At 44.7% G+C, this 14,946-nt stretch overlaps 2 protein-coding genes across 4 annotated transcripts in view; both read left to right on the top strand.

The window, feature by feature from the left end:
* The first annotated feature begins 364 nt into the window (after window positions 1–364).
* vps25 (vacuolar protein sorting 25 homolog) lies at window positions 365–4,549 on the top strand. The gene is made up of 6 exons (XM_053414211.1): window positions 365–474; window positions 2,012–2,157; window positions 2,454–2,507; window positions 2,682–2,770; window positions 3,368–3,443; window positions 3,708–4,549. Exons 1-6 carry the CDS (start codon window positions 428–430, stop codon window positions 3,818–3,820), a joined length of 525 nt encoding a protein of 174 aa, XP_053270186.1. The 5' UTR covers window positions 365–427; the 3' UTR covers window positions 3,821–4,549.
* A 592-nt stretch (window positions 4,550–5,141) lies between these two features.
* wnk4a (WNK lysine deficient protein kinase 4a) overlaps window positions 5,142–14,946 on the top strand; it is a 36,382-nt gene continuing 26,577 nt past the window's right edge. Inside the window, exons 1-2 of one of the 3 annotated variants that reach the window (XM_053414209.1) lie at window positions 5,142–5,624; window positions 5,761–6,491. In XM_053414209.1, coding sequence (XP_053270184.1) covers window positions 5,880–6,491 — 612 coding nt within the window. In that variant the 5' untranslated portion in view covers window positions 5,142–5,624; window positions 5,761–5,879. The remainder of the gene's footprint in view (window positions 5,625–5,760; window positions 6,492–14,946) is intronic. The other 2 variants (XM_053414208.1, XM_053414210.1) reach the window with 2 other exon arrangements.

Genomic DNA, 14,946 nt, shown 5'->3' with positions numbered 1-14,946 from the left:
AATCTGTAATATTATTTACGTTGACAAGTTGTTTTCGGAGCAAAATGTTAATATGTAAAGCAGCTTGACTGAAGAATAACCTGAACCTAAACTGCTTTCTACTGAAACAATTGAAGTACCTTCCTCAGAAGTACAATAGGCCTCATTCCACCTGTGATCATTCGTGTATGTCTAAATAGTTTTATTTTTGTTTATCTCTTTATTAAAGTCTTTCATTAGCATGTGTATCGAGAGAGAATCATTATTTAATGTCTACGTAGTTTGTATCTATGTTCAAAACAGAGTATTAAAGTGAATATGATTGAATTTATCTTTAGTTTATATTCTATGTGTTTTAGTTAATTCCTTCAGTGAACCTGTGTCGTTGTTTCGTCCGGATCCATTTGGGAGTGGGGCCGTGTTTCCGGAAGCTGTCAGCGGTGGCACGATGAGCTTCGAGTGGCCCTGGCAGTACAATTTCCCACCGTTTTTCACGTGAGTTCGCTTTTTCCCCCGAGTCTCGTTTGAATCCCACGAACAAAATCGATTGTTATCTTCCGCTGTTTCTACGTTAGCGAGTCGAAATGTGTGGATTTACGAGCTAGCATCACGTTAGCCGGCTAACTGGCTAACTGGCTAATCGGCTAGGGAAGTGGATTTACTCACATCGAGAAAGAAAGTTTATCCCGCAGCTTCTGTCGGTTTCGTTGAGCTCGTGATGTCCGCAGGTCATCGTGACAACATCCAAACATCAACATTTAACTCAGGGATGGTGTTAAGAGCGAGGTTTAGCTGTGGCTAGCTGTTAGCTCCGTGTCAGATCCGAGCTGTCAGCCACAACAACACGTCCAGGAACCGGTGTAGCAGACACTACTGTGACTCGTCTGTTTCTGTGACAAGTTGTGGAGCCGAAGCCGCATTTAGACACTTCAGAGGGTTTTATTTAATGTGACATATACATGATCATAACACCACCGAGCACAGCAACGGGAGGAAACTAATACAAAACAAGAGAGAGACATCAAAAGTCCATGTTTACAAAACTGTGTATGATCAGCTGAGATGGATACAGGTGTTTACATCTGTGCAGGTTCTCTAGCTATGTTCAGTTTGTTATGTACACTGAGCAACAGATGTTAAACACATTTAAATTCTATTTGTATTGCCCTTATTCACATTTAGTCTCAAAGGGTTTAACAAGGTGCGACATCCTCTGTTCTTAACCCTCAACAAGAGTAAAACTACCAAAGAACCCTTTTAACAGGGGAGAAACTGTATAACCTCAGAGAGAGACACGTGATAATCACTTTCCAGAATTTGGCAAATTATGTTGCGTGTGTCTGAGAAAATAATTATTTCCATCTATAAGGGTGGGCTTAATAACAGAAAGACCTCTTAAAGCTTTGCAGTTTAGCAGAACAACAAATGACACCTATCAAAATTAAGTAACAAACAGTTGAATCTACGCTTATCTTTTTAAAGGGCTGATCGATTATTATTAACCAGTTGTACCTAATAATCTGCTAACTGATTATTACAAAGAGACTAGAATGTAATTTCATGTTTTGAGCTCTTATACTCTTAAGGTTTGAGGGAGTTGTATTCAATGAGCTGGTTGTGACATCACCTCTACAGACCTCAGTGCTGAAATTCCTGTCAACAAATCTAACACTGACATAACAAGAAAACACAAGGGGACACAATCTTTTGCTTCAGGTAGAAACTGTGTGTTTTGTGCTGTACACTGGTGACTATTTGAAAATTATAATGACTCTGCAACCTGTTGATAAGTCTTATTCTGATAAGTGTTCAAGTTCCAGTCGTAACACAAGTGACACTCAAACCTCACTGATAGTATGTGATGACTGTGCTAACTCCTTTGGCCCCTTTTCTCCAGAATTACAGATTTTCTCATGTATACAATTTAAAGTTAAGGAAGAGGCTACTCAAACTAGATCTACAGCTGTATTGAATATTTTCTGGCTCACTGAAAAACAAGCTTTATATCTTCTGCTCATCTCTCTGCGGACAGGCTACAGCCCAATGTGGACACGAGACAGAAACAGCTGGCAGCATGGTGCTCCCTGGCTCTGTCGTACTGCCGGCATCACAAGCTCTACACCCTGGACATCATGGAGGCTCAGGAAACCCCCGTGTTCAACAACAAGAAGATAGAACGTATCCTAACCCGTCGCCGTGTAAATCCTGAAGCACCTGTTTTCAAATCCCATTGTCACTCATCAAGTTTAGAGTCAAAGGTTTATAGGCTGCCTCTTTTATTGGGATATATAATTAAACTTCACCCAGAGGATATTAAGGTTGCCACACATTACAGTACAGGTGGTCGTGTCTGATGATTATATAAAATATTTAACCTCAGAAGTTTTACAGGTGTTAAAGGGTTTTCATCTGTTCAGTGCATTGAGCACACGAGAGTCAAGTTTTTGTTTTATATTTCCTTAACTGAAGTCCAGGGAAACTGTCAATGGAAGCAATTCAAGTTGTGTTCGAGGAGCTGAGGAAAAAAGGTACATTTTGTTCTGTCCAGATGTTTTTCCCTTGGTCACAATGACTCATTTGCATCAAGTGTTCTGATCATTCAATTGGAGCCCAAAAATAATTCTAATCTCATTGTCTCACTGCGGAAAATTCTTTCTTGAGAGTGAATTGTCTTCTTGTGTTATTGTTGCGGCTGACCTCAGGTAACCTGGAATGGTTGGACAAAAACAAGTCCCGGAGTTTGGTCATGTGGAGACGACCAGAGGAGTGGGGCAAGTTAATATACCAGTGGGTGAGTCATGGAACCAGGAGACATCGTGTTCCGTCTGTGAAACTGTGCATTTTTGTTCATTTGTCCAGTTGATAAAAGATGAAGAGAAAGTGCAAAGTGTCCTTTTTAAAGCGAGTGTACGTTGTTGATCCAGAACATGTTGTCCAGGACAACCGTTTTATGATGTTATCAAAGCCACTTAAGATATTTAGTTGCTAAAAAGCACAACAGTTTAAGACCTGAGAGACTAAAACACGACTCTGGCTCAGGCTCTTTACAGAATAAATACATGGAACATAGAGTAAATGTGTATTGTGTCGGTGCTGAGATGAAAATAAGTAAATAATGCCTCTGAAAGGCAGTTTAAGGAAAAAAACTCACTGACCTGCTGCTTGTAAACATATTCCCAGTTTACTACAGTGCATGTAAACATGTTGTTCCAGTACATAGGTAGTAACAGGAGGGCTGGTTCATAAAGGAGTCTCAGTAAAGCAGGACCTGTTCTGAAAAGTCTGCCTGAATGAACCCGACAGAGAACCAGACTCAGGCTGCTGGGTTTAGTTCATTCATGACATTTGTTTGAAGTAACTGAAGTTTTTCTTTATTGTGATGTTTCAGGTTTCCAGAAATGGGATGAACAACTCTGTGTTTACACTTTACGAGTTGGCCAATGGTGATGATACAGAGGGTGAAGGTATGGATCCATTAAATTACTAAAATCAATCTGCATCAACAAATATATTCAGTTTGATTCATTTTGTATAAAATTTTAATCGCTGAGTAAGCAAACATCAACCTGTACCTATACCGCAGCCAGCCACCAGGTGGCGATGAACATTGTTGGCTCAACTTCTAGGGATCTGTCATGCCGTCCATCTTTATACGCAGTCAATGTTCTAAACAGCAGATGTTTATTTTCATTCCACCTTCTGACCGGAGCCTGACTTTGTTCCTCCAGAGTTTCACGGTCTTGAGGACTGGATGCTCCAGCGCTCGTTGCAGGCTTTACAAACAGACGGCAAAGCTGAGATCATCACCTTGGACGACGGAAAGGGCGTCAAATTCTTCTGAAGCGGTGCTGGAATCACACTCACGCTGTCGGGGAACCCTCATACTCTACCTTACGGGCACATTTTTAATATTTAGCCGACTATGGCTGCGCAGGGTGCACCTCAGTGCCCAGCCTGGAGGATGCTGGCACAGTAAATGTTGTTGCCTTTTGGTTCGCCCTAGAATTCATAGCCTTTTCTTACTGGAGGAGAACCAATGTGTAAGTGTTTGGGTAAAAAGAGCATTGACCCCATGTTCAAAGTTGTCACAGGTAACGTTTGTTGCCGTGTAAACATGCAATTAATCTATCAGGGGCGTAGATATGTTTGAATACTTAAGGGAATTATCTTTTCCCACCAGCTGTACCTTTACTCTCTTTATTGTAAATACAGGAAGTAAATATAAACCGGTTTTATGGCAATTTTCCCCTGTTAATAAATTTACACGGTAGAATTAGCTCGGGACCTTTGCCCGGCTGTTGTTCCTCCTGTTCCAACCTTGAAAGAAATCCCAGAGCACGACACCAGAGGGACTTTTTTTTATTTTGAGAATAAAGGCTTCCAGAAGAGGAACTCGGCAGAGACTCGCTCCACCGACCCCGGCTCCACGCAGCTGAGTGTACAGAGGACTTCACGTACAGATTGCTGTCATCCTGTCATAATGTGCAGTAGCTACTGTGACACTCCTGTTAATCCCTCTCTCTGTAATCTTTTTTCATATCGTGTAGGAAAATAAATTAGTTCTTTGCTATTTTTTGTTGCTTGTACATCTCTTCACACTTTTCGTCCCAATGCGACATCCCTGAAGTGTCTTTGATGTTTTTTTTGTGATGCATTATAATGTGAACTGGGCCCCACAGTGCAGACGTGCAGATTCCAGCCACACTGACGGAGATAAGCTCTAATATCTGCCTGCAGCTGTACAGTGAGTGACGGAGGCCCAGTCCACTTGCATCATGTGCTGCTGGGCCCCAGCCTGTTGGGGTGACACAGCTCCAGGGACACGTGCGTGTGTGTGTGCGTGTCTGATAACGTGTGAGATCGTGTGGGACACGGGCCCAGTGTGGTCACTGGTGATAAAGGTGTCCTGTTTCTGCAGAAGCTCTCTCCTGACTGGCTCTCCCTGCAGGCCTGTCCTCTCCTGTTGCAGCATCCATTTGCTAATCAAATATGAGATTTGAGAGAAGTGACTCATCTTAATTCTGAGAAATGTAAGTAGTTGACGTCTTGATCAGTGACGGGCCAATTACAGGAGGAGGAGGAGGAGACATCATGTTCTGTTGCAGTAGTAGAATATGTCATTTGACACCTGTTCAGCCGATAAATACTAAGAAAAACAAATGCATAAAAATACTGATCCTCATATTAAATAAAATAACCTTCCCTTCTTTTACTTCTTATGCATTTTGCACAACACTCCTCCAGTTTTCAGAATTTTAAAGATATCCCCCTGATCGTCTTTGGATATCAATTACGCATAAGAAGTAACAAAAATCCAAGCGAAAAACATGACGGTGCCGTTTCTAGAGAAATGGTTCACGGACACTCCTCCTGTCATGTTGTGATGAAGTCCCTGTGTGTTCGGAGTGGTTCGGAGCTGTGGGCGCGTCCGAGCAGCGCGGGGCGGAGCTGGGAGCGCGCACTGGGAGCGCACAGGACGCACAGCCCTCCGCTGCTCGGTGGATATAGGCAGCTCCGTCCTTCCAGAGGAGGTTATGGCTGAGGACTCTGTGAAGACAAGAGGACAGCGGGGATTATTTGATGGAAACGATGCGTTTTCGTGCGTAATAGCGTGAAATATTTCCTCCACACAGCAGCTGGGATGAGTGAGTATTGTTCTTATTCGTCTTGTTTTGAAAGAAAAACAACTTTGCAGACGTTTCCAAGGTCGGAAGTTTGCCAGTTTATGGTTTGATCTGTTTCTTTAGTTGTGTGACAGCCTTGTTTTTTATTTATTTAAAGCCACTCACGCCTTTGACATCATGGAAAAGTAACGCGTCACTTGGAGTAACTGTACTCTTTTGTCCTCGTGCCGTTTCCACATCCAGGCTCCAGACCAAGACGGCGTTGAACCTGCCAACATGTCACACGCGCAGGTCGAGAGAGCAGGACGCGGGTTCCCGGGCCTCCCTGTGGATATGACCGACGAGCGCCTGTCCCGGGTGCCATCCGTGCGGCGGACGCACGGCTTGGGCGCACGCAGAAACTCTTACGGGCTCCAGAAGATCAGCATGGACATCGATTCGCCTTTATACAGCGGCGTCCTCTCCAAAGCCCTGTCGTGGTCCGCGGAGAACATCCCGACACTGTGCGAGTCCCGAGCAGAGGAGGAGAAGACAACCGACACTCCACCATGTCCGTCCCCGGTCTCCAGCCCGGGCACCAGCACCATCACGCCCCCGAGCAGCCAGGAGCCCGACGCAGGCTCCCTCGTGCCCGGCACCTGGGGTCCCGTCCAGAGAACCAGGGGCCAGGAGGTCAACTCGGACTCCGAGAGTGACCTGCACAATAAGCATCAAAGGATACTGTCGGAGCAGGAGGAGAAGGAAGACGTGGAGACCAAAGCGGTGGCCACTTCCCCTGATGGAAGATACCTCAAATTCAACATCGAGATTGGGAGAGGATCCTTCAAGACAGTCTATAAAGGGCTGGACACCGAGACAACAGTGGAGGTGGCGTGGTGTGAGCTCCAGGTAGGATGGACAGATTCCATATTTTCCCTTTTTTTAACTTTGTGTTTACTCCGAAATAGTCTTTTCCCTGTCTCTTTAATGTCCATCACACAAACATTGCGTTGTTTACACTGCATACACTGCACCATGCCTCCCTCTCTCTTCCCCCATCAACACATGTAAGCCAGGTACTCTATCTTTCCCCTGCCTCCCTCCCCCCACCTCCCTAACCCTTCCTCCCTCGCCATGTGAAGCAGCTAATCTACTGCCTTCTCTCCCCGGTTGACCTTGAGTCTGGATGTGTCCGGCCTGTGCCCGGCATCCCGGCTCCTCCTGTCAGCGCTCGGCTCCAACTGAACCTCTCCTCCTGCCATGATCCCCTCTAATCTCCGTTTTCATTATCAAACCGGTGACACAGAGGCCCGGGATCTTTGGAGTGTCTCCTGGGCAAACCGGAGGCAGCTGTGATGATCCCCCCCCCCCAGCCCCCTCGGTGTAGTGGTGTGTGATAATAGAGCCTTATGCATTTTGACATGTTTCCGTCCTGTGATATGGAAGCTGGGGGGGGGGGGGGGGGGGGGGGGATCACGTTCAGCCGGGTGATCCAGCGTGTTGCAGGGCGCTTGTGCTCACGTGGTCACATGTAAACACGAGAGGTGGAACAGGCCGACTACTGTTGAACTCTGCTGTCAAGGTGCAGAGGGGTCAGCACTTTTTTTTTTTTATTGCACCCCAGTGTTTGACCTGTAGACACCGAGCAGCCTGGGTAGCAGCTGCCCCTGCTCTTGCAGACATGCTTTGATAACACTGGAGGATTTAAAGATTTAAGCTTAACGTCCACAGTTAACATTTGCCGGTTGTGTGTGTAAGGTGCATGTGTGCAAATTAAGCCCTGTGCCACTGACACGGAACTACCCACCTACTGGCAACAGCTGCTTTTATTCTCCTCAGCCGATCTTAAAGATAATGGACGTTGTTTTTTGAAGATACAGCTGCAGATGAAAGCACCTTGTCCCTTCTCTAGAAGATGCACAGGGGAAGTCTTAGTCTGGCATGAGAGCTCTGCAGGGAACACCGGAGCAAAGACAGTCGGGGATTACACAGAGTGAAGTGAAGCCACCCTCCAGGCTCAGGGCAGGTGGAGACGGCTGCCTCGAGATCCCACCTGTCAGTTCACACAACAGGTGTATGTCATGTGGAGGTAGACACACAAGTCAGTCCCGGGCCTCTGATTGACACAGATGTCCCATCACCTGTACTGCAACAACACAAGTCTTTACTGTCTCACAGCCTCGGGTCAAACACAGGCAGGAGCTCCTCGCTGTTTGTGGTTTTGACATTTAAAATAAGCTCCTTGCCTTTGTGGTTCGGAAACACACTGAGATTATTACCGGGGGGGGGGGGGGGGGGGGGGGGCACGCTGGAAAACGAGCACGCTCTTCCATCTCGCCGCTCGAGCCGTGAGCCCGGCTGAGCTCCTTAATCGCTCCTAATAAGCTTAAAGGTGGCCTTTGTTGATATGGTTACTGTTGTGACACGTTAACCTCAGAGGAGACGGACTCGGAGGAATGTCTTCACCAGAATGGCCACCCGTCCTCTGCATGCATGTGCCCCCCCCCCCCATCGCTGAAACGAACACAAAGGCCGGCTGTTGGTGGCTAAACACGATCACTCCCGTCATGTTGATGGAGCAGAAGCTGAAGGTGCGTCACTGCAAGTCAGGTAGAAATGCCTTAAGCTCATTTAACTATGTATTACGTGGGCCGGGTCTGTAATCTGCAGGAAGTTCAGATAACCAGGAGGAAGTTCAGATAACCAGGAGGAAGTTCAGACAACATCTGTTTTCAACCTGATTCCCACTTGGACGGATCATCATTGAAAACCAGTCACGACTCCCACTGAGAGACTCACGTGTGTCTTGGCAGCGGCCGCACTCAGCACAGGTTTGTCAGGGCGTTGTCCTGGGGTTACTTTGTGTTCCAGCACAATAAGTAAACAATACAGTTAGATTCCTGCGTGACAGGCAACACCACGGCTCATCCAAGCTGCTGTTAAACACCAGACGCTCATAGACAAACCAGATGTTTATATCACGGCTGTAACACATCAGAAACGTAATAAAGCAATCAACCTGAAGTATGAGATGATTAGAGACACTTACACTATCTCCTCACAGATACACCATCCCCAGCATATCTAGTATGTGCGCTTATTAAATCAAGAAATGTCCGTCAAAGCCTGTGAATAAAGATGGACGGCATGACGCAAACCTCGTTTCTGTTATTTTAGGTTGTTAATTATTTATGTGATGCTATAAAAACAAGGTGAAAAGTAATAATTGACAGATGAAACTGGTCGAGTGGGTTTATTTACGGCACCTCCTTTCCAGGGCTCCATTCCCCGGCTGCTACTGGGCAGAGCAGACATCTTTGTGGTCTTCTAAAAAGTTAAGCCCTTACAATTCGGGGGAGCAGAAAGCAAATCATCCCATTCCCTACATGTCTTACTGCAGTTTCTAAAAAAAGTGGAACGTCTACAACCTGGTACTGGTTCTCACAACCCTTCCCCCAGAGCTCCACAGTTGACTGGGTGTAATATAGACATCATCGACCGAGCTTGGAAGGAAATGCAGTGGTAATAAAAAATGGATGAGCTATTGCAATCGTTCCCTCCCACTCCCATTCATCACGCCGGGACAGAGGGTTTACAAGCCGCTGTCACTCTGCTGGCGAGTGTCACTTATTGGTGAGGTCATAAAGGTGCAACAACTGTGACGAGCTGCCGTCACTGAGCCGACCTGTTCCCTTTAAAGGGCACCGCTTGATTTTATTCAGCAGTTTTCTTCTCGTTTATCCTCTTGAGTTTCGTTTTTAACCCCTTAAGCAGCACACGCTCTGTAATCATGCTCCGTGTAAACAGCCTCACCACAGCCCCCCCTGTGTTCAGCATCATCAGAGTTTACATGGGCCGGGTGAGTGCATTTAAAAAAAATGAATTTCTGACCCACAAGCAATCAGCTGCTGCTCTTTTGATGCATAAATACCAGCAGAGACAGTTTTCTGCTGATGGAGACAAACCCTGATGTCTTAGGTGGTGAACTCTGTGTGTGGTCCAGGTTTCTGTTGATGTCACCAACTTTTTATTTTTAAATTGAGAACATTTGAACCCTGAAACACAAACACTCTGTCTCCTGGTGATACTGGACCTTGTGGGCTATTATTACTCATTGTTACCGGCTGTATATCTTCACTAACTCGCCCAGAGAAGGTCCCAAATGACAGATGGAAGGATGTTGACTGGTGATAAAAAGTTTGAGCCCATCACCTCCGTCCTAAACTCTCCTCTTTGGCTCCCTGTTCATTTTACAATCAGATTCAAGGCTTTTCTATTTGCGCTAAACTGTAATAACCAATCTCATATCTCAGCCTTTCACCAGCAAAAGACAAATTGTCCGATATGAAGACTTTCAGAGCAGAATGAGTTATGTTAGTTGCAGCTTTTACCTGTTTGTTTAAAGCTCATTAGACAGAGTTACCTGAGGACACATATTGGGAGCAGGGGGGGATGTGTGGTGGAAGATTTGCCCCCCCCGCTGTAATAAGAGCAGGGAGCATTACTGTAGCAGTGAACGTGGGCCCGTGGGGTAAAAGCTGCACTGTTTACGCTTGAGCTCCGAGTTTAAAGCTCATATAATAACAGCCGGTCGATTTCAATCTGTAGAACCTTATTAACGTCCTGCCACCGGCTCTGCACCGTTTTTATTTTTGACTTATGAGGCTAAATAACAAATTATTAATCTTATTTGGCACAAGTCCTGGATTTTCGGTCGCCCCTCCCTCCCTTACTCTCGAGCTATAGCCTTGGCCTCATACAGTCCTGGCTGTGTAACCTTTATCTGAATGTGGCTGGTGTTCGGTGACACAACACAAGCTGCGGGCCTCCTATCAGTTCTACTGGAGCCAACTTCAAACCCTGTCTTTCCTTGTAGGGGGCCATGCTGAGCGAGATGCAGCTTATCAGAGCCGGCCAATGTGAAGGAGGCCCCAGCACGATTAGTCGGCGTTTACACACGGCAACGCGTCACTTTGACGTGAGGGCTGTTTGTTTGGTTTAGTTTTTTTTTTTTTTTTATTAGCGCTGCACAGTCCTGAGCGGAAGGCCACACTGCGTCACCTGTAAAACTCGTACTGTAATAAATGTGCGTTCATTCTGCAATCGCTGCTGCAAGATACAGCTTGTCTGCACCGCACAGTTTCCACTCAGCGCTGGGACGAGATAACAGTGTCGCATTGGCTGCTGTTGATAGTAAATGAGTCGTCTCAGGCTGGATAATGAAGGTGCAGGCTGGGGCAGCGCGGTGGCTCTGTGCTCAGGGGCCCCGGGGCCGTTGGGTGTGTTTGTATGTTTCTACTGGAAACGAAGGGGGGCTTGTAGGTGTGAAGGCGAGCATGACTGTGTGTTTACTGTACCCTGCCTTTCACCTAATCTGTGCATGGGGGGGGGGGGGCAGGCTGTGACCTTTAGGGGAGGAGAGGGTCCAAGACAGAAATGGTAAAGAAAAGAAAAGAGGGATGTTTTTTCAAGTTTAAAAATCTGTTTTAGTCTCATCAAAGATAAGTAACAAATGAAGTTTTAGTAAAGTAAAATAAACTTGCTCTCGTTGAAGTAATAATACAAAAGCTTGAGTCGGTGGGTTATGATTTACAGGAAGTTAAACATGATAGATCAGATAAGCCATTATTAGTCGGGCTTCATTCAAACACAGTAATCAGACTTTCTGTTTGTTTTACATTTAAAACATTAACAAACATCCAGAATATTCTTTCAAGTCACAACATTAAATATGTAAAATATATCATATCATCATATTTGGAAAATGCATTATCAGCAGTGGATTAAAAGTGAATATAAAGTGCAGTTTACATCCCCACTGGTGTCAGTACTGCACTTAACTCTGCAGGGACACAAACTGGGAAACTGGTTTTTCATCTTCCAGATGTAATGGCTGAGCTATTGTACTTTTATATACAGTTGTGTACTGCTGGTAAAAGCTGAGTCACTGCTTTTATTAGGCTCCTTCTGTGTAGAGACTCTTTATGTGAGAGTTTTAAGTGTGTACTCCAGGTTTGTTAAAAGTTTTTTTAGCAGCCAGTAATAATACTCTGATGACCCATATTTTGCACAATCAACCAACTCTCCTGCTCGATGTTTTTCTTAGACAGAGGTCACAGCGGAAAGCTTGTTTCTTTTTAAAGGCTTCATCCTCTTGAGATTCTCTTAAAGTGACATCAACGTTCCATTCTTCTTTTGTATTTATGCAGCAGTGTTGTCATTTTGCTCTTTGTCTGCTCTTTGAATGTGTGTTTGTTTCCCTGAATGTTCATTAAACCTTATTCAGATTAGCTCTTTCCTCTGATTATAAACACATATCGATGTCTCGGTTCAGCTCATCTCTCTATGGCTTGATAGTATCTTGTTCTCCTTCGGCTGTTGTAATTACAGTGTGAGACTGTACAGGCGTTTCTCTAGGGGGGGGGGGGGGGGACATGTGGTCACCGTGCAGCAGAGGCCTGAGTCCTGCTTCCCTAAACAAACCCAAGAACTCAGGTTTTAATAGCTGTTAGGACTCTGAGGCCATAGTTGGTAAGGGGAAAAGCCTGCTCCTCGGGGTAACCTCTGGTCATCTCTGAGCCGGCCGTGTGTGTCGGAGCGTGCGGCCCGGAGGCGTCAGGAGTGTGAATGTGCTCCGAGCTGCCATGTGAGTCCTGGTAAGGATGAATCGGCCATTGGTGTGCAGTGATGACTCCACCTGTTTGGGCTCCGTCACCTTGCAAGCGCGCACATCAACAAACACGGCGATGTGTTTTCTGAGTCAACAGAAAGTTTCGAAGCTGTGTGGGTTTTTTCTGAGGAGCTCACGTTCATGCTCTGGAAAAAATCATTCTGACTCCTCGCCGAGTCGAGCAGGGTCGAGGATTCATAAATCTTTCATGCTGCTGCCTCCCTGGGACACGAGCCCCCCCCCCCCCCCCCCCCCCCCTTGCATACCGACACTTCGTAAACTATATCCGGTACTGGTCGCCAGTGGCACTTGATAGCACATCCTGTTTGTTGCTGTAACACTATGCTGCTGCCCAGCGCGAAAGTGGAGTACAAATACACCAGATACCAAACTTACAGTAACACACGGTCCACGTTTCCAAACATCTCAGTTCCAGCCTTTCAGTTTTATCATACTATTACCAAGACATTAAAAAAACGAAACACATAAATCTTTATTTGATTCTGAGGCGAATAAAAGAATGTAGAAATTCTTTCCAGATATTTGGAATTTCCAGATATATTTGAGGGTTTTTTATCAGCTTTAACTTCACATAAGGTTATATTAAAAAAGGGCTGAGCAGCGTGGAGATGAAAGCGACTTCTCTGCCTCCCGGCTGCTGCTGCTGAGCCTCAGGTCGTGACAATTTCAAAAGGCTTTGCTCTAACACTCTGGAGGTCACATCTCCGGCAGTTCCCGACAAAGCTAAGCATGTTGCCCGGAGAAGCAGATGTGTGGAGATTCTTGCATCTGGACGTTGTCATCCACATGAATTTCAAACTCTTCCTTGGATTCACGAGAGAACGATTCATTCCAAGGAATTGTGATCAGGCTGGGAAATATGAAATCAAAAGGTAATTGCTTCGTTAATGATGAATAATTGAGGGATTTTAAGCATCTGATAGGAGCAGCTGGTTGCCAGGTGCTCAGTGGTGTTTACTCCATCACAACACAGTCTTTGTCTTTATCAAGAAAACTAGAGCAGGGTTATTTACCACTAATGTCAAACATCCTGAGGAGATCAGACTGGCTGGATCCTTATGCTCCTTTTAATGGCTCTTAAAAACATATTTATTTAATTGGGCTTTTACTGAGCTTGTGGTCTAACTTATTTTTATAGGCCACCTTCTAACTGAAGCACCTGTTTATTTTATTATTTTTTATATTGTTCTACTTATTTATTTTATTTAGCTTCTTTTGATTAAATTATTATTTTTTATTTTACTTGCTTTTATAATTATGTCATGGAAATCAATTTCTAACTTTGTAAGCAAGTGCTACATAAATAAACCTTACTTACTATTATTATTGTTATTTAGAATTTTTTTATTAGAGTGAGAAACCCAAGAACCTTTATAATGGATAACAAACCTTTGCATAGATGCATTAATTTCAAATCAAAATGGAAAATAAATCATTTGGTCACAACCTGGCCGACTTAAAGTTGTTGTATTTGTTGTAGTGATGGCTTATAAGTGATCAACAAAGTATTTGTAAATGATTTATTAACACATATTCATTAGTTATAGCTTCTTAAACTTGTAGTAAACAGTACCAATTTGTCGTCTACATTAAATCAAGTGTAGTTTATCTTTACACTTCCTCTCCATTGTCATTTTAACACTAAACTTACATAACCGGGCCTGTAGAGGATTCTTGGAATCTGAATATTTACCAAGCAACGATCCAGTGTTTGCCTTCTAGAGGTAAAACTCACGTGTGTAACATGGGAGTCAACTTAAGTGAACTGTAACCACAAGCATCTGCATCCCTGTGGGGACCCACCTCTTTCAAACAGTAACACTGTGACACCGACTCTGCCCCGGAGGACATACTTTAACAAGCTGTCAGATGTGAATAGTCGTGAACTTGTCGAGGCCTGTGGTCTGCTAACGGCAGCCTGGTTGATAAATATTGTTTCAGAGTAATTAGGGGGAGAGCGTTCTCGGAATCAGATCGTAGGAGCTCGATGCTTCACTCACGTTTAAACGATTAGATCAAATCTGAGCTGCGTTAAACTGTCAATAAAAATAGATAATAGATGTAACTGTGGCAGTTCAAAGCCTTTTTCTGATTTGTGTTTCACATCACACAAATGATTTACGCCCTCGTTGTAACATTTGCATGTGTCTGCTACAAACCCCCGGGATGCCTGGAGGTCAATGACATTAATCAACATTAACAATAAAATACATCTTTCTTGTTTTACACTTGAATGAATGTGGTCTGTAAAAGTACAAACGCAAAGCATGAAGAAAAGAAATGGCATGAATTTGAGCAATATAAAATATAGACAATCAAATATTTATGTTTTTTTTGTTGCTTTCTATGATCAGAACGATGATTCCACAGAGTTTATTGTTTAGGAGCCAACAGGTTGGTCTTCCTCTACAGAACACGACTGTTCCCCGTCCTAACGAACCATTTTCAATAACATCCCTCGCTGTCCAGGATGAGCAGCGGCTAAATATACGTTGCTTATTCGTGGAAGTGCACGAATCTCATGTGACACACGACTTGTTTATTGAATCCTCACACAGCTGCTCCATTTAGCTTTAAGCAGCGGGACGGGTGTAAACAAGGCTGCTACAGTGAGCTGTGGTGGAGCCGATGTGGTGAAGCTCAGTTATCGCCCATTAATCGTCGGTCAATCTG

The sequence above is a fragment of the Pleuronectes platessa genome, chromosome 21, assembly GCF_947347685.1.
Source record: "Pleuronectes platessa chromosome 21, fPlePla1.1, whole genome shotgun sequence".
Lineage (NCBI taxonomy): Eukaryota > Metazoa > Chordata > Actinopteri > Pleuronectiformes > Pleuronectidae > Pleuronectes > Pleuronectes platessa.
This window is presented reverse-complemented; position numbering and strand designations above follow the sequence as displayed.

Excerpts from the sequence above, each read along its gene's own strand:
- vps25 (XM_053414211.1), top strand. The coding sequence starts at position 428 with ATGAGCTTCGAGTGGCCCTGGCAGTACAATTTCCCACCGTTTTTCAC. Across the intron at positions 475-2,011 it reads AATTTCCCACCGTTTTTCAC|GCTACAGCCCAATGTGGACA; the intron begins GTGAGTTCGCTT and ends CTCTGCGGACAG. Across the intron at positions 2,158-2,453 it reads CAACAACAAGAAGATAGAAC|GGAAACTGTCAATGGAAGCA; the intron begins GTATCCTAACCC and ends ACTGAAGTCCAG.